The sequence below is a fragment of the Musca domestica genome, unplaced genomic scaffold (assembly GCF_030504385.1).
Source record: "Musca domestica strain aabys unplaced genomic scaffold, Musca_domestica.polishedcontigs.V.1.1 47, whole genome shotgun sequence".
NCBI classification, from domain to species: Eukaryota; Metazoa; Arthropoda; class Insecta; order Diptera; family Muscidae; genus Musca; species Musca domestica.
This window is the reverse complement of record NW_026712338.1, coordinates 3,163,487-3,182,278: the sequence shown is the minus strand read 5'-3', so window position 1 is coordinate 3,182,278 and position 18,792 is coordinate 3,163,487. Positions and strand designations below refer to the sequence as shown.

The window sequence follows — 18,792 nt, the reverse complement described above, 5'->3', positions numbered from 1 at the left end:
TTTGATCTTGAAAAAATAATCATGCTATAAATATTTCAGATTTCAATGCAATGCATATTTTACCATTTCAATGCAAGTAATAATTTTTTCTTCAAAACATTAAATCAAGTTTTTGAATGAATGAGCGTTATTTCTGAGACAACAATTGTAGACACATATGAACCAACTCTTGCAAAGGTAGATTGCAGGAGAACATGCATGAAGAGTTATTATAGCGAATAAATAATATTTTTCATGACAACATTAAACCATATGATTTTTGTTACAAGAAAACAGGAATTTATGTTATTGTATAATTTTTCCATATGCCATTTCGGTTACCTTAAATGTCCAAAAGGAAGTTTACGGATATCGGACAGCAGCCCCTTTTTGGGGCGGGGAGGTGTGTAAATGATCAAATTAACATCTAAATAGATACAAGTCGTATAAGTTACGACATCAATTATACAATCACGTATTCCACGAATATTTTAAGGTGACTTATTTCTAAAATGAAATAAAAATAAAATATTAAAATTCCTTGTTTTTTTTTTTTTTTTTTAATCTTCAATTGATAGCTCCTTGTGTGATGGAAAAAAATGAAGGATTTTCTCTATTTGATTATAATTGAGATTTCATTTGTGTTTCCCGTGATCATTCTCGAAACACATTTTTAAACAGCACTGAGATACTAAATAGTTCGAACATTGGTAGTTGGTCTAGTAGTTCAAATCTCGAATTCAATATCTTTAAATCTTCTCTATATCTGTTGATACCAAAAGCTCTTAATTCTCTCATAGGGGTTTTGATCTTATGCTTTATTCCAAATTAAAAAAAAAAAATGAAAAATATGGAGGAGGTATGAAAAATCTCCAATTATTTTATAATCGGCTAAATTATGATAAATCTAAAAAACACATTTAACATTTCCTGTGGGCCACATAAGAATATTAAACCTAAGCAAATAAACTATAATTACAACAAATGAATGGTTATTAACAAATACAAGTGACATAACAGGAACAACAACTAATATAGGCACTCATTATTTCATTTGCATTCAAAATAAACCAACGACAACAACAACAAACAACCCCACATCTAACAACGGGACCTTCGTTATTCGTAGCATGGTAATAAACTAACTGAAGTGAAAACAAAACAAAAAAACGAAACGAAACGAAACAATAACAACACAACAATAAAAAAAATCCAAAAACAATAAAACGTAATCCTTATTTTAATTATTTAGTGCACGGAAGATAATTTTGTAATTTGGTCTTGTTTCAGTGTGAGCGAACGTTTTTCATTATTCCAACTAAAGTGTTTAAATACCTTAAGTTATCCCCCACATAATAATAAAATATTTTTATAAAATAAATTCCAATTCAAAAAATAATAATAATAAATAAATAACTACCACCACTACCACTACTACTAATTTAAATGCGACAAATGTTTGTTTAGCACAATCTCCAGCCAATTGAGTTTATTCCATAGGTATCGTCACTGTGTATGTGTGCCATGAAGTTTAAAAATGACGGAGGTGTGATAAATTTGTTTCCTTTTAAGATGGACAGTAAAAGAGAGTTAAAGAAAACGAACGCAAAGTGTATTTTGATAAAACAATATGTCCTTCGTCTAAAAATTGTTTTTTAAATTTGTATATCGGAATATGGATCTCAAAGTCTAGGTTTGGATGAAACACCTACCCACTTAGGTGGTAAGGTATTTTAATCACAAATTCACCATAATCTAATGAGTTGCTTTTTGTTGGAATCTGAATTAATTTTTTTTAAATCTCAAATAGAAGAATTTGAGATGAGATTTAAAGTTCTCTTTTTTAGGCAACTTTGCCTTTGATCATTTGAAACGGAGGTTTTAATAAACGGAGGTTTTAATAATTGTTTATTTTTGTTGTCCACAAACAAATAATGACAGCATTGTATCTTTAGCATACCAGAACGACACAAAATAATGATTTTTTACTCTACCGTTATCAAAGAGAATAAAAAACAACTCCGAGTTTTGCAAATATTCTGGAATTTTATGGAACTATAAACTTCAATCTTCGCTTTCCTTTTATCATTCCTAAATAGGGATCTAAATACACTGAAATTTACAGCATTTTTTTCGACGAAAAGAACAACAACATCTCATTTTCCGGAACTCCCTATAAAATCTTTCTAATGACTTCAATTTAAGTGACTTTTTTCACAATGCTGTGCATTTTTAATATACTACGATTTTGAAATAAGTCCCTATTTTTAACTCAAAAAAAAAAACGTAATTTTTAAAAATATCTGAAAATATCTTTAAAAAATATCTGAAAACAAATTTCATTTGATAGTATTATTATATTTTGGTGCAATTTAGTTCTTACGAGCCTTGCTGTTGCAAACTTTGAAGGCGAACATTTTAAGACAAATTCATTGTTTGCTACCTACCAGGGTATGTATGATGTACCATTTTCAGTACTTTCCAAGACCACACGATACAAAAAAGAATAGTTTTACTATGGCCATAGACTAATGAATATAAAGACAACGGAAAGTTAATTGGTCTCTTTTGCAGGTGGCCCTCAGTCGACCTACTAGAAAACACATTTCAATGTTTTCAATAATTGTACTTGGTTATTTCCGTATTTTTTATATTCTCCACATTGAAAAGGAGGGTATTTTAAATTCGTTATCCCGTTTGTAGCATCCCTAAATATTCGTCGTAGACTCCATAAAGTACATATATATTTAATGATCAGCATAAAATTCTAAGTCGATTTAACGATGTCCGTCTGACTGCCTGTTGAAATCACGGTACATCCCACATTATTTCACGTAGAGCTTTAAAATTTGGCAGAATAATTTGTATTGTGCCTAAGATGATTGGTATTGAAAATGAGATATATCGGTCCACGTTTTGGTATAGCCGCCATACAACGGTACCTACCGATATTCGGTATTATAATGTTTTTCGCTACATTTTTGCACGGATTTGTCTAAAAATTGGTATTTGTAGTTCATATTGGGTTCTAGCTCCGGTGGCCGAACATTGAACATTTAGGTTCACCTTTTTCTATAGCACACGTATAACGATAGCCACCGTTATACGGTGTTTTGATAATCCTAGCCACATTTACCCACGAAACTCTTTCAAATTTGATATTTAAGAAGATTTAGTATATAACAATCCTTGAAGTATAAAATTGTGTATGGAGGTTCCCGTTTTGGTACGGGCTCATCCACTTTATGGTTTTTTTAAGTTTATCAGCGTTAACCAATTATAGTGGAACACATTTGAATTCAGATACTCTCATATAAAAATGTTTTCTCTACCCAATAGTGGAGGGCATTAAAAGTTTGGCTCGGCCGAACCTAATAGTTTTGACTTGTTCGATATTCTATTGTGGAACAATTTTCAAACATCCTACAGTTCGTAGCATTTTTAACATTTAGGAATTGAGTGACTTCCATATTCTCACTCATACCCGTGAAACGACATAGACGAAATCTGCTGATTCGAATTTTTTCGATGAGAAGTGGTGAGAGCATTCCTTCGTCTATATTTTTATTAGTCTATGGCATGACTACATTGTCCAGAAGATAGGAACTCTCTTTCTCTTTCCAATGATGGTTAACAAATTTGATACATTTTTTTTTTTTTTTGAATTTTTCATCGCACACAGAATTAAGTAAACAACTCAAAAAAGCTGGAGAGTGTATGTAGCGACAATATATATTTATATATATTTTTTTTTATTTGTTTTCAATCGAATCGTATTGATCGGTATGTTGGTTCTGTATATTGTGATAAACAAATGCATTTGGGAATGAACTAAATATAACGATAGGCAACTAAATTCAACCAAAACTAAAACCCAAACATTTAAAGTCGAACCGAATCTACATAGTAGGGAGTTGAATGTGTAACTGTGACTACTACTAGTACTACCTACTACTACTACTACTACATCTCTATATATATTTATGTGTATGTGTGTGTGTTTTGGGAAACCATTTTGAACGTGTTCTATTTTAATTTGTCCTAAAATTGAAACTCGATTTAGCTTCACGACACCACTAGCCCTGACAGCCCATCTATCGAGTATATAGCCGAGGCAAACGAATCGAATGCCGAACAATCGAATCCATCATCTCGGCCCGCTTCACCGGAGGAGGAAAGAGGTGCAGTTGGTGGTGGAAGTGGTGGCGGCTTCATGTTTGCAAAAAGTCCGATTCGGGACGAAACGTCAATTCCACCCAAGGACCTTCCCGACAGGCGAAAGTCGATGTCTTGGAAGACCTTCAATTTGAAACGTCAATTATCCAAAGTCAATATGAAAATTGGTCTAAACATGAGCAATGAGAGTGAAACGGTCCCAAAGAGCTCCTCTGTCTTCTACACCCAAACGGAATGCTCGGCAGAAAATAGCGACGAATCTCCACCCAAAGACCCGATTGCAGTGGGTGTCGAGTGCAGAGAAAGCATGACAGAGAGTAGCATGGCCGAAGTGACCGATACTGCCGCAGAGAGTGTGAATGTTGGCGAGCTCGAACGAGCCCACAGTAGCGATACACCACCGCCGCCATCTTTGCCTAGCAAGCGTGTAGATTTTGCCAATGATGCTGATGCTGGTCAGCAGAATACAAGGCCCAATAATCTGCCAATTACGACTAGCGGTGGCGGCGAGTCAGCAAATATAGCGCCACCGACTCGACCACCGCGCCAGAAACTCAAAGAGAAACGGGATCAGCGTTTGCTCTCAGTTCCAAATATTAAATATCAGGTGCGCGAAGCTCGCCTACGTACAAATCGTAACGATTCATCGCCGTCGCTTGGTAGTGGTGGTGGCGCTAGTGGTAGTGGAACCGCCGTTACCAAGAAAACCCGTAAGTATATGAAATTTTGCTCAACCACAATCGAACACCAAAAACAACAACAATTTCTACTTGTCTCTGTTTGTGTGCGTCTGTGTATATGTGCGTTTTCTCCAAGCACGCCCTAATACTACGCGCAATATTGAAGATCATACCAATTCAACCAGATCCTATTGCGACAATGATCAGACATGATATTTGTACGGTCGCTCGCTCGCTCCATATCTATCTCTCTTCATCTCACTCTGTCTCTCACGTATACTTGGTCTGTATGTAATCTTGTCGTCGCATGGCATAATTCCAACCACGTGTACCTTCTCCTTCAACATTTTACGCATAACTATTCATGGTGGGTGGGTGAGTCCGCAAACTGGGCAACCATGAAATCTATAGCTCTCCTTCGATTGATTTTAAAAGAAGAAGAAAAACAAAACGTCACTATAGACAGTACAAAAAGGAACACACATAGTTTGCGGTTATATGTGTTTGTAATGTTGTGTATAGCATTTGTATGTAAAACCGGCAGCTGATTGGACTTGTCATTGGTATATGTCGCACTCTAGTCCACCCATGTTTCCACCCTCCCATGCATCTTGCATCCGCCCTGCTGTATAACTATACTCGTGCGTGTACACCTTTCACTTCCCAATCCCTTAGACATTTGAAAATCTAATTAAGGATCCATATCTAACTATTGCGTCATCATCATTCTATTCTCTACACAACTCAACTCATCGCTCACTCATATCGACACATTTTCATGGACTAAACATGTCTGCATCTATTTAATATTTTTTGTGGCTAATAACTGATGAATTGTCGTTTTTGGGATTCAAAGGGGGTGCTAACGAATCATAGATTTTAAGTCATGTTGTTAACACAAAATGTGTGTGTGTGTGGGGTTTGAATGTCGTCCGTATATTAAACCTAAAAAAGTTGTAGTGTTTATACACCTTTTTTCGCTTGTAATTCGAATAAATTTTGATTTAATTCGTAACATTTCATTTGTAATTCGAAAATTCCAATTGTAATTCGAATTATTTCATTTGTAATTTGAATTATTTCATTTGTAATTTGAATTGTCCCAATTGTAATTCAAATTATTTAAATTTTTTTTTTTGATTTTTAAATGGAACAACTCGAATTACAATTGTAATAATTCGAATTTCAAATGGAATAATTCGAATTACAACTGAAATAATTGGAATTCTTGGATTTCAGCTGAAAAAATTCGAATTACATCTGTAAAAAATGTAGTATATAGCGGTATTATTTATAGGTAGTATATACATATATACTACATCAATCATAACTTATTTTCATAATGCTGATTATTTTTAGTATATGCTTGGTTTGTTCAGGAGAGAAATTCCCCAACATACAAAAAATTCTGCCGTGTAAATAAATTGTGTTCGATCTGTCCAATTTGGTAAACTAAAACTCGAACATTAATTTAAATTGACACGCATTTCCATATCTCAAAAGTCTAAAGTTAACAGGGTGAGAAAAAAACTGCAACAAACTCAAACGCCATCATTTTTAATTTTTTTTAGATTTATTGAATGCAATCAAAAAATATCGGAAAAAATTATAATTTTAGAATAAGTTTAGAAATGATTGAATTGGTCACATTTGATACCTATTAGGGACTTCAAACGACCAATGAAACCGTCACACGCTGCCGAATGTTGCTCTGCGGCATTTTGGCCCATTCTCGGCAAAGCGCCTGCTTGAAGTGATCTACACATTTGTATTTTTTAGTGCCAACCTTGCTTTCCAAAATACTCCAAATACAATAGTCCAACGGATTGGAATCCGGAGATTTTGTGCGCTGGAAATGAAGCGAGGAACCTCATTTTGTAACCATTCCTGGTGGCGCGTGCTGAGTGCGATGGTGCTGAGTCCTGTTGGAATGTCCAAGGACTGCGGCCAAAATGTTTTCGTGCCCAAGGCTTTAATACACCCTCCAGAATATTTTGGCGATAATTTTCGGCATTTATTGTGAGCGGAGAGCGACCATCGGCTGATATGGTGGCCCACACCATCATCATGGCCGTCGCTTGAGTTCTGGCGGCCAACCGAAGGTGCACATTTTCAGCTGACCTCTTTGGCAAGTATTTTTTTTGTTTACAAACTGCTGAACAACGAATGTTTTCTCATCGGAGAAAACCAAATTCGGCAGTTCACCACTTTCGGCCAAGCGAAGCAACTCTTAAGCTCTGTTGAGTCTATTTTCTTTCTGTTGCGGTGTAAGTTCTTGCCCTTTTCGAATTTCAATGGCTTTACCCCGAGCTAATTTTTCAATATTTGCCGAATGAAATATTGCGATATGTTTAGCTCACGGGCCATTTTTCGGCTGACAGAAGTCCAAAGTTGGTTGCAGTTTTTTCATCTCACCCTGTATATTTGATTGAATATGTGTGTGTGTTTTTTTACAATATCGGAACAGTTTAAAACTTAAACTGTTTCTATAGATGATGCATAACATAGGATGTGATGTGGCTATAGGTCTTCTACAATCAAAAAAATCTTATTGAAATCCCCATTAAAATATCTATATTAATCGAAATCATAAGATCTGTCGCAGCAAGATGGGGTCCTGCAATATAAAATAACTATTCTTCGATATGACTCCTTGACTATTTACGATTTGCTAGTATCTCGTTTTTATCATTGCCTGGAAGGCTAAAATATTCATTAGCTCATCCAGTCTAGAAAATGTACGAACATTAAGTTTTCTTCAAGACTGTTGGACAATGCCGAGCTCTATGTTCCCAGCTGTCATTCCTATCCGGTATAACGCTCTCTTTATGAATGTATGTCATTAAAGGTGTCTATAGGCCATATCGGCCATAGCCGGTACTTCTATGGGTCAGTCGAAACATGCAGGAGCCCCATGCCAGTGTTTATCTTCATAATCGTCGATAACAGGAGAGGATAAAACACTATCGTCGGCAAGGTCAAAGTCATGTATATAAATTATGCGAGACATATTTATGACTAGTCGAAAGAAATATAGCGGGGCTTTAATTGATTGCTCTCTTTAAGTTTGTCAAATGTAACTGTTCCGACGAAATATAAAGCATTGCCTTGGCGCCAAGGATAGTCCCATCCGCTGGTGACATTGAATTAAGAATTCGGAACCCTGTAGTCTTATTTTCTGAATTACAAATTAGATTTGATGCATATGTAATGTACATAAAAGTAGGTATCTAGTTCTGTCTTTGTCAAATGTCTTTCTTTGTCTCTATGGATGTCTTGCGTAATCAAGAATTCGATATAAGACAAGTTTTGTTTATAGGACCAACGATGTGTATATTCCTTATTGTTCCAGTTGATTTAGAAATAGGGTCGAATACGGCTCCAACAGGCCCCATTAAATTATAAAAATTTGAATCACAGGGAGTGTGCTGTTGTAACCATATTCGATCATATCTATAATTATTTTTTTTTTGTTTTGTCCAAATGACGAGAGGTATTAGTTAGTTAACCTTCGTATTATATATTACAGAATGCATTATTTTATTTTTGTTTGGCCCTATTTATAATTCAGTCGAAATGAACATCATTGGAACCGATCTCAATTGGAAGTAAATTGAAAAATCTCTTGATGTAGATACGATTTAATGGCAATTTTAACAACACTTTTGTTTCTATTTTCCATTTTCCAAAGCTGTGCAATGCTGAAGCCGAACCGTCCAGTTGTTGTTTTTGTGCACATTTGAGGAAATGTTTTGTTGGTGGTAATAACCAAATTATCTTACAAAAATGAAACATAAACATGAACATAACTAACGTCCCTTCTACCTCGATACACCTAACCAAAAGTCGTATTACATTAAAAACAAGAACACACACATAAACACCCACAGATCCACTACAGGTACTTTTCGATACCCATAATACCATACCAATTATGATCCCTCAATATATTTTGTCGTTAGTCGTCACCTTGAAGTTAAAATTAAACTAAACTAAAAAAAATAATAAACAGTCACAAAATATTATTTTCAATAATGGCTCTGTTCCAGAACCTGCAAGAATCCACTAGATTGGGATTTTTTTTTGCGATATCATAAATGAAAAATCGGTTGTCGTAGTAAAGAGTGTTACATGCTTGCAGTTCTGGAACAGACCGAGATATAGCCTATAAAGTTATGTATGTACGTATTAATAGTAAACATTTGAAAATATGAAACAATTAGTTTAAATTATAAAATAATTGCAATCAATTTAATAATTCTACCCCAAAAGGGTGCAAACTATCTCTCACCCATAGGGTTCAATGTTATACACCCTCCCCCAACTTCCGCAAAAGCACAATATGATTAAATGTTGTAGTTACTTGCCACACCCAACCCAACCTCCATTTAAATCCAGGCGAACTGCAACGGAATATAATCACTTGAAAATGAACCAAAAGTAAATTTAGAAGCCATTTAGTGCTAGTCCAATACTAACCTAGTTGCGGCCACACTGAAGAGTTTATGTTGCACTCACAACTCCACAATGTTCAATATCCAAGCACAAGGCACTATAGGTAGCGTTGGTGTGTTTTTTTTGTCTCTGGACAAAGGACAGAAGAAAACTTGAAGAGGAATATCTTCAGATCGTGCCGAAAAAACGTATTTGGTTTACATATTTTAAAACAGGAAAATTAGCCATATTCTTCTTCATATTCTTCTTGAGAAATTTTCTGGTAGTGATTGTTCAAAATCCATTCAATTTGCTAATAACCTTACATACGTGTATTATTATTGCCCATGTTTAATGCACTTTTGTCCTATGATGTTCTAAAATTATCATTCAATTAATTTCATTCTTCTGCAATATTAAGTTTGTCTGGTTACAATTGGTTTTTGGGAATGAAAGCGATTCAAGGGAGAATTTTGACAGTTATTTTGCTGAGAGTTAGACAAATTTTTTCTTGCAACACTTCTTGTTCCTACATTCAGCTATTTATTTGATCTCCAATGATTTATTAGTGTCCAAGAGCAATTTGTTTTTCGTTTTTTAGAGCAAAATGGGAAATTCATTTTAGAACAGTGTTGGCTTGTTTGTTCGGGATACCACATCGTTTTGTTGTTGCAAAATGGTCAGGCTTAATCCCATTATTGTTGTTTTTATAAAAACAACAATAATGTGATTTAGCCTGACCTCTTTTCAACGACGAAATACATTTTATTTATTTATCTCTGTTTAAATCCAGTGGAAATGTCTGTTTACATTTTTAAGTTTTCTCTAAAAAGAGAATACACCTTACGAACTCTTGGAGAAAGAAAATGCTGGATAATTCTTGCAGGAAAAATAACCAGAACAGACCCGTTCGCAATGTCTATATGAAAATGTTCATTGAATCGAAGAGGCCCTTCACAATTAAATTCCTTCAAAATGCGGGTTCAATAATTTAATAGGTAAGCGAAAGTTTAGACGAATATAGATCTTAACCGTTCTATTCGAATCCTACCATTATGCCACTTTTGGAATACAATACATGAGTTGTGGCTATAGGTAATCTATTCTCGGCTCACCATATTAAGTTTTAAGGCCAGTGATTTTTTCATATTTTAAAATAAACACCTTTGTAGCAGACTTTTAATCGCGACAAAAAAAAAATAAAAACCAAACGGTATAACTTATATTATGTTTACTGTACAAGGTTATATAATATAAATATACTATATTTATATGAAGTGTCTTAAAATATATTTTCAAAACATATTTTCATAATATACATATAGAAAAAGTTGATTTACATACGACTCTTAACATTATGTGTATGCTAGTCTTAAGGGCGGAGTACCACTGTTATCCAGTCATAATCATCGGCTCACCATGTAAACTGTTAGGAATTATGATTTTCTCTCGGAACCAACATTAAAACTTTTATGGCAAAGGAAAACTACTCCCTTTTCCTCTTTCATCAAAAGCACAACCATTTAAAATTTTAATAAGCTGTCAGCCTTAAAAATTTTCCAAAGTACCAATTAAGTCCGGATTACACAATATGTTACTCATATGTGAACTGACTTTATAATATTTGATATTTTACATTTTTATAGCATACTTTGAGGAGCTCTCGGCAGTTTTAAAACCTAAAAATAACGCTGTACTATGTTAACTCTGTACTGTACATTTATGTAAATACATTAGCATTGTATTTATTCTACATTTTTAGTATATTTTTTAAACTATGCTATAAAGCGTTAACTTTTAGATTAAGATTAAGAAAATGCTACAGATAATTGTGGACAAAGTCAAATAATATATGACTCTAGCATCATGTGTAATCTAGCCTTAAACCACGGTCCGGAACATGGAAACTTTCTACAAACACATCATGAAGTTAATAATTAATTGGATCGATTGCTCGTTTTTCTTTTGTTTAACTTTGCATCAAAAAAAATAATGTGATTGTCGTTTTTTTAATGTTCCGAACTTTGGGTCCATGACAACAAAGTGAGCGTGAATTTCCATGACTAGACAATGTGCAAAAATATTTTGTAGCTAAAACCTGGGCCAAATATTAAAATCCTTAATAAATGTTAATTTTCAAAGAAAAAAATAGAAATGAATTACCAAAACATTCAATGACTATTTCTGTAAAATTGATCTGCATATTCCAAATTGGATTTGATATTTGAAATATGTACAGGGTGAGGTAAAAAAACTGGAACAAAGTCAAATGCCATAATTTTTACATTTTTTTAAAATTTATTTTATTTAAATGCCGGAAACAGCATCAAATTTTAGAATAAGTTTAGATTTGTTCGAATTGGTCACCTTTGGCACGAATTATGGCCTTCAAACGGACAATGAAATCGTCACTCGCTGCCCGAATGTTGTTCTGCGGTATTTTGGCCCATTCTCGGTGAAGCGCTTGCTTGAGGTAATCGACACTTTGGTATTTCTTCTCATCGGAGAAAACCAAATTCGGCAGTTCACCACTTCCGGCCAAGCGAAGTGTTGGCACTTTTTGAAATTTCAATGGCTTTACCCCGAGCTCGTTTTTCAGTATTTGACTAATGGAATATTGCGATATGTTCAGCTCACAAGCCATTTTTCGGCCACTCCGATGCGGGTTTCGATCAAGTCCCTTTTTTACTTGTCGAACCATTTCTACTGATGTTCTGATTTCTTCCTTCCACTTCCTTGCCGTGGGGCTACGCTACAAGAATCACGGTAACGAGCGATGGTACGAGACACAAAAGATTTATTCAAATTTAAATGCTGGAGTGCTCTAACGATAGCCACTTGTGGTTTTCCAGCCAAACATAAAAAAATCACACTATCACGCTTAAATTCCATCAGGAATATTTTTTTTTCTGGAAAATTCTCACCAATATGCTTTTGTACCCTTGTAAACAATATAATGACTGTCACTGCAATAATTTTAAGAGCTGTCGGACGAGTGACTTAGAAATAACAGCGGTCTGAAGTTAGTTGCAGTTTTTTCATCTCACCCTGTAGCTATTGGTTATTCAAAAAACAGACCCGCGCTCACTATAATTTTAAAACTTAAAATAAATAATTTTATATCTATATACTATATAAAATACTTTCTCTATAAGTATGGTATACTTATACTATATAAATATGCATTAACCCTATATTATTAGACGTTTCTTTTTGGTTTAAAAACGTCTAAAAATATGCTATAATAAAAATGTTAAAGATAATCATGAAAAAAGTATCATTACACATCATATGTAATCGGGCATTAACAAAGAAAGCTCAACTGACTATCACTTTTGCTTTCAAAATACATTATTGTGATTTGATTCGAATTGTGTGCGATGTCAAAAATTATCTTCTTTTGGGGAAATAATGGCTGACAAATTTGCATTTTTTATTTGGGGTAAGCAAACCAATTTGTTTTGTAAATTTTACTGTTTTATTGGCGACCGTTGTGAAAACGGACCGGAGTTTTTATTTCCGCGATATTTTATTGATTGTGGCAAAAAAAAATGACATAATATTTGGTGAGCTACAATCTAAGCTCGAGGGAGATTTGTGTATGCAATTAAATTTGTCCTGATCCAGGAAGAATAGAGCCTCTCTTCTACTGTTTTTGTTTTTTTTTTTTCTAATTACGTTTGTAAATATGGATTGTATTGAACCACCCACTTAGCCACTATTACCAACACAATCACCAACTCCACCTGTCTATCTATTTCTATGCGAAATTATTGATTTGTCTGTGAGTCTCTCTCTCTCTCTGTCTGTCTCTATCACTGTGCATTGTCGTCTCATGAATATGATACCATTTTTTGTTTTCCTTTTCAATTAGTTATCTCAAAGGAATATTTTTTTATTTTGGATTTCCTTATAATTTTGTAATAAAAAAATATATGTTTTAAAATTAATTGAAAATCAAATTAAGGAGATATAAAAAGAAATTTGTTTGTGAAAATGTTCTCAGTTGCTATTCTAATTTTTGTTCAATTTGTTACATATTTAATTTTTTTAATGTGTTCCTACCTTGTTTGTGTATTCGTATGTACATATGTATGTAATGATTATGTTTAAGCACAACCCAACAAACCAAACAACCAAATACGTTAACTATTTATCTTTTGTATGTATGTAAGTACTACAATGCAGAACTACAAGAACAAGAACAACAACAAGAAATGTTACTGCTACCAGCCTGATTGATTGATTGATTCATTGATACACCGTGCAAAATGTTTTTGTATAAAATTCAATTAGACTTGCTGCAGACACAAACTATCCTGCTACTGGATTTTTGAAATATTTATTTGCTGTCTTAAATTGAATAAATTACAGATATCAAATCTAAGAAAACGTTCAATTCAAACTCAAAATGCTGCTGCACTACGTCTTCTTTTCGGTTCGATTTATTTCTTATTTTGCAAAATTTTATTCTACTCTCTCTCTCGATCTCGCTCTCGGTTTTGATTTTTGTTCTCGTCACCTTTGGTTCGATCTTCAGTTGTTTTTTCTTCGTTTCTATAATTTGCCGCTACATCCTTGGTTAACATTCAACTCTGATTTTCATAATGGGAATGCCCCTTTTGATGTTGATTTCCTCTGCATCACAACTCAAGCGATGTTAATTTGTTACCTCAATCAGTTTTTATTTTTCAGTTGATCTTTTTTCTCTCTCTTTGTGTGTGTGTGTGCATTTCAATCAATGTCAATGTATGTATGTTTGTGTGTGCTTGTGTGTGAGAGTATGCAATCGAACACATATGTACATGCAATATTTTTGTTTGTTTTTTTTATTGAAACCCCAATTGAAAAGCAAAACAACAAAGCAGTTGACAGCAAAGAGCTTACAATCAAGGAACAAACTGTATAAAATGTTCCGAACCTATTCAATTGTATTATGTTTTAGTACTTTTTGTGTTGAGCCACCCTAGTGTACATATGTATAACGAAAATTACTCATTACTGTTATGGCCATTTGTTTGTTTGTTTGAATTGATATTTATCCCAGATCAATGGAGCCACCAGTACAGCACCTGCCACCAGTGCATGCGGAAGCGCTACCAAAGCACCGTTCTCTGGTAGTCCCAACAACCATCACATTCGTTACGAGACAAATCCTTCGGCTAACGATGAGTCTTCGACTGGTGCTGCTTCGTCCAGCGGCGGTAACAAAGCCCACTTCACCGAACAGGCTTCCACGTCGTCGACGTCATTTGACTATGCCGCTGATGGGCAGACAGCCGCCGGATCATCCAGTGGCATTTACGTTGGGGAAACAGGTGCGCAACACTTTTTTAAGCTTTTTGAGAACATCAGCAACAAGAAAATCCACCCGAAAAAAAAAACAATTAAAAGAACACACCAATACAATACAGTGCAGTGCAATCAACATCTCAGCAGAAAGAGTTAAAAAAATAATAACAAATACAAAAAAAAAAAACATACTCTCTACATATACTTGCATACATACAAGCAAACATTCTAAAGGATGCCATTCTGACCATATATTCAGTAGGGTTCGATAGGGTTTTGTCGAATTGTCAGTCAGTCAATTGAAGATGCTTATGAAGTTGAATATCTAGAACAATACGTACTATGTGCGTGCATAGGTACGACGATTGCCACTTACTTTCCGTTTAGAAGAGATAAACTCTTGGAAAAATTAAGCAGGCAAAGTCATTTCAATTAAGCAGGTTCCCATCTCTGTATATTCTGTTCTGATTGACCTTGTCAAATTTCACCGCATAGAAAACAGGTTCCCATCCCTGATACTTTGACAATGAAAGTATTCAAAATAATAATTTTGAAAAAAAAAAGTAAACATATGATTGCATGACTTTACCTTCTTAATTCTACCATGGATAAACATTTGCCCACTAATTTCCAAGTGTCCTTACAAGTCGATTCTGATGCTCGGAATTGTGCTCTTTATGACTTTGCGATCTGGCACAGTTGTTTCAACGAGGCGACTTTGAGTTCATAGGCGACATAAATTTAATTCTATTGCAATTTGAGCATTTCATTTGATATTCCAAAACGTTTATTTAATGTTTGAGCATTTCAAACAATTCCTAAAAATTATATAATTTTTTTTATTTAAATCAAATCTTTTTTATTATATTTGTCGTGAGAAATTTGAATTTGTTTCTGTTTGGATTTTAAGTTTTAGATAATTGTAAGCCGCTGGTTTTCATTTTGCTATGACGACACGAAAATAAATTCGAAAGAAATCCTAGATCTCCTTGGGCGAAATTAGTTTTCGAAAATACTTCCGAAATACTTCAACTTGTTAGATTTTAACATTTTTAACTTCGATTAAAATATCGAAAATAAATACAAGTCTCCTATTCATGGATGACCATATGACCTAATGTAGTTCAAACTTGACACTTCGTAACATTTAGATTAAACTGGCATACTTCATTTTGAACCTCACCCACAAATGGATAATATTTTGAATAATAATTACTTTCTAAAAGTAGAAAATCAATGTCCGATCAATGTTTCTTCAAAATTTTCAAATCACGATAATATTGTAAATATTTGAATTGATTGAAATGGTATATCGCTCCATACTTTTTTGTTCCACCTCACAAAATTTGAAAAATTTTATAAAAAAAGTTTATCGACTTTCAAAAAAAGTTTATCGAGAACACATGCCCAAAAATAGTTCAGGATCGATTATGAAAAATATTGATCCACTGCTTCTCGTACTTACTCCCAAAAGTAAAAATGTTGAATAATAACTGTACTAAGATGTGATATCAGTTTTCCGATTTTCTTCAAACTCTCATATCCCAATTAGAAAGACCTCGCGTGCAAATGTGATTTTTCGAGTCACTCCTGCTTCTGGTATCTTAGCCATAAATATCATAAACATAAATAATAGTTTTCATAAAATGCAATATTATTTCCCTGTTCTTTTCAAATTTTTTGTACTAACATTTTATCTAATGTAAAGTTAGGATATATAGGTCCATATATTTTGGTACATTTATTCCAAAAGTGGTATGCATACACAAGTGGTCAAGTGATGATGGCTTATATCTGAACGAACGCCGACTGAAACTTTCCGTCTTTTTTTCAATAAAATATAAGTTAAAACTTGGAAACACACCAAAGTGGCTGTTATTCTATCAAATTTCACATTTCACATCGTCATAAAAGCGATCCTAAAATTACTTTGAACAATAAATATGAAATGACAAATGGAATGTTACAAATTGCAAATGAAATCATTTTTAGGTGGTCCCCCGAATTCGACAAAATTGTCCCCTTACGTATGCCCTACGATACGTTACTGTTATAGAAGTGCATTTCTGCAGCACTGGCTAATGAATTGGAATCAAATCAAATATAGAAAAATGAATGAAAATAGTGCAAATATTTTAATTTTCAATACAGCCTGAGTTTTTACCAACACCCACGAACATTTGTGATAATTTCTCATTTGACACCTGGCGAATCGTTAGACGAAAAACCTGTAATAGAATATTTTCATTGGATACGATTGAAAAATAAGCGTACCTTTGGTTGTTATTTTGTTGCACAGTGTTCATACTTTATTAAATAGTGACAAGTCCAAATATATTTAAATTTAACAATTGTTTGTTCTGTCGTTATCTACGTGACTGTGATTGTCATCATTTGTTTGTTTTTGTAAATAAATAATTTCGTCAACATTTTTTCTCCGCATTGATATTTTTCAAATGCGACCTTTTCGGTTTCAAGTCTTCTTTCGATGTTTTTATACGTGAATGTATTCCCGTAATAAAAAAAAGTAATTAATTCCAGATTTGCTTCAGAAAAATATGTTATGCAACATTTTATAAAGCAAAAATCAGCGAACCAGAAGTCGGCATTGATGCTATTATTTTGTACTCGATTGCATTTTTCTGGTAACACGTCTTACTTAATTTCTCTTCAATTTTGCCTTTAAGTAGCACTACACCTTTTTTGCTGCTGTAATTCGAATTATTTCAGTTGTAATTCGAGAATTCCAATTGTAATTCGAATTTGTATTTCGAATTATTCCCTTTTTAAGTAGAATTATTACATTTGTAATTCGAATTATTTCAGTTGTAAATCGAATGACTCTAATTGTAATTCGAATGATTCATTTGTAATTCGATTTATTCCATTTGAAATAGGTGAGATTTCTTTTTTGTTTTTTTTTTTTTTTTGTATATTATATATTTTATAATATTTACTATGTTATTTTAATTTCATATATTTCATATATTACTGGCTATATTTTTATTATATTTTTTTCAAAGGCTAAACGCTTAAAATATAAACATAAAAAAATTGTATTTATTTATACTAAAAATACAAATATTAAAATGTTATCCACCTTAATATAATTTGTAAATTTTTTGTTAATATTCCGAATTTCAAATGGATTCATTCGAATTACAATTGAAATAATTCGAATTACAAATGGAGATTGACTTTTCAAACTACAATTAAAATGTTTCGAATTACATTTTAAAAAGGTCTAGTATTTCGGGTATGGTATCAGATTTGAGTGAAATATTGTAAAAATAGTAGACTTTTGCAGGTCCCGAGCTATGGTATTTTGATCTCCCCAAATGGTAAGAATAGAGTCAATTGTAAACTCACTCTGAGAGAACTACCTTGCCCAGAAAGTACAGAGGGAAAAACTAGCAAGAATGCCTAGTTTTCATGGCATTTTTTTCCAAATAACCTGCACATATTGTACCAAGAGTAATGTAGTAAATATCTACCGATCCAATCAGTATTCATAAACTAATAAGAGGACATTCAACATTTATGTTAAAAAAATGTCACTCAACGGAACTTTAAGGAAGGACCCATACGAATGGAAGCTAACAATATTCGATAATAAAAACCTCCAATTAACACAAATGCTAGTTTTTGTAAAAAACTGGAAATGTCATTTCTAAAGACATTATTTGATGAGTATTGTACCCTACACCACAAGGTGGTCAGGGTATTATGTCTTTGTGCATTGTTTGTAATAGACAAAAGGAAACAAGATAGACCCACAGTTTCCTTTGGTGATCTGCACAGTCCGTCTGTCCATGTATTTTTGTAACAAGTACAGGTCGCCTTTATTGATCGATTCCGATGAAATTTTGCACAATAATTTGTTTGACCCTAGACAAACCCCTTTGGAATTTAGAGATAATCGGTAAAAATTTAGATATAGCTCCCATATATATCTTCGTCCGATATGCCTTTTATTGTGCACCAAACGTGTAATATCAGCCAAAATAATATGGAATTAGCACATACGACCAAATTAGGCCTGAAAATAAGTATACCACATTTGATAGAAAATCGAGATGGGAGCTATATCTCCCATTTGTATTGTTCATTCGATTGTTATTGTTGTCCCCCGCAGCCGTAATATGCACACTGTAGTAATGATATTCGGGAAATATATCAAATACAGCTCAGAAATGTCTTTGCCAAATTTTATCGAGATCGTTTCAGATTT

At 33.5% G+C, this 18,792-nt stretch overlaps 1 protein-coding gene across 1 annotated transcript in view; it reads left to right on the top strand.

Moving 5' to 3' along the window:
- The window catches only part of LOC101895597 (syntaxin-binding protein 5), a 103,930-nt gene that overhangs the window by 69,059 nt on the left and 16,079 nt on the right, over window positions 1-18,792 (top strand). The window contains exon 15 of the mRNA XM_005179334.4: window positions 4,043-4,865. Within this exon, the coding sequence (XP_005179391.2) occupies window positions 4,043-4,865 (823 nt within the window). The remainder of the gene's footprint in view (window positions 1-4,042; window positions 4,866-18,792) is intronic.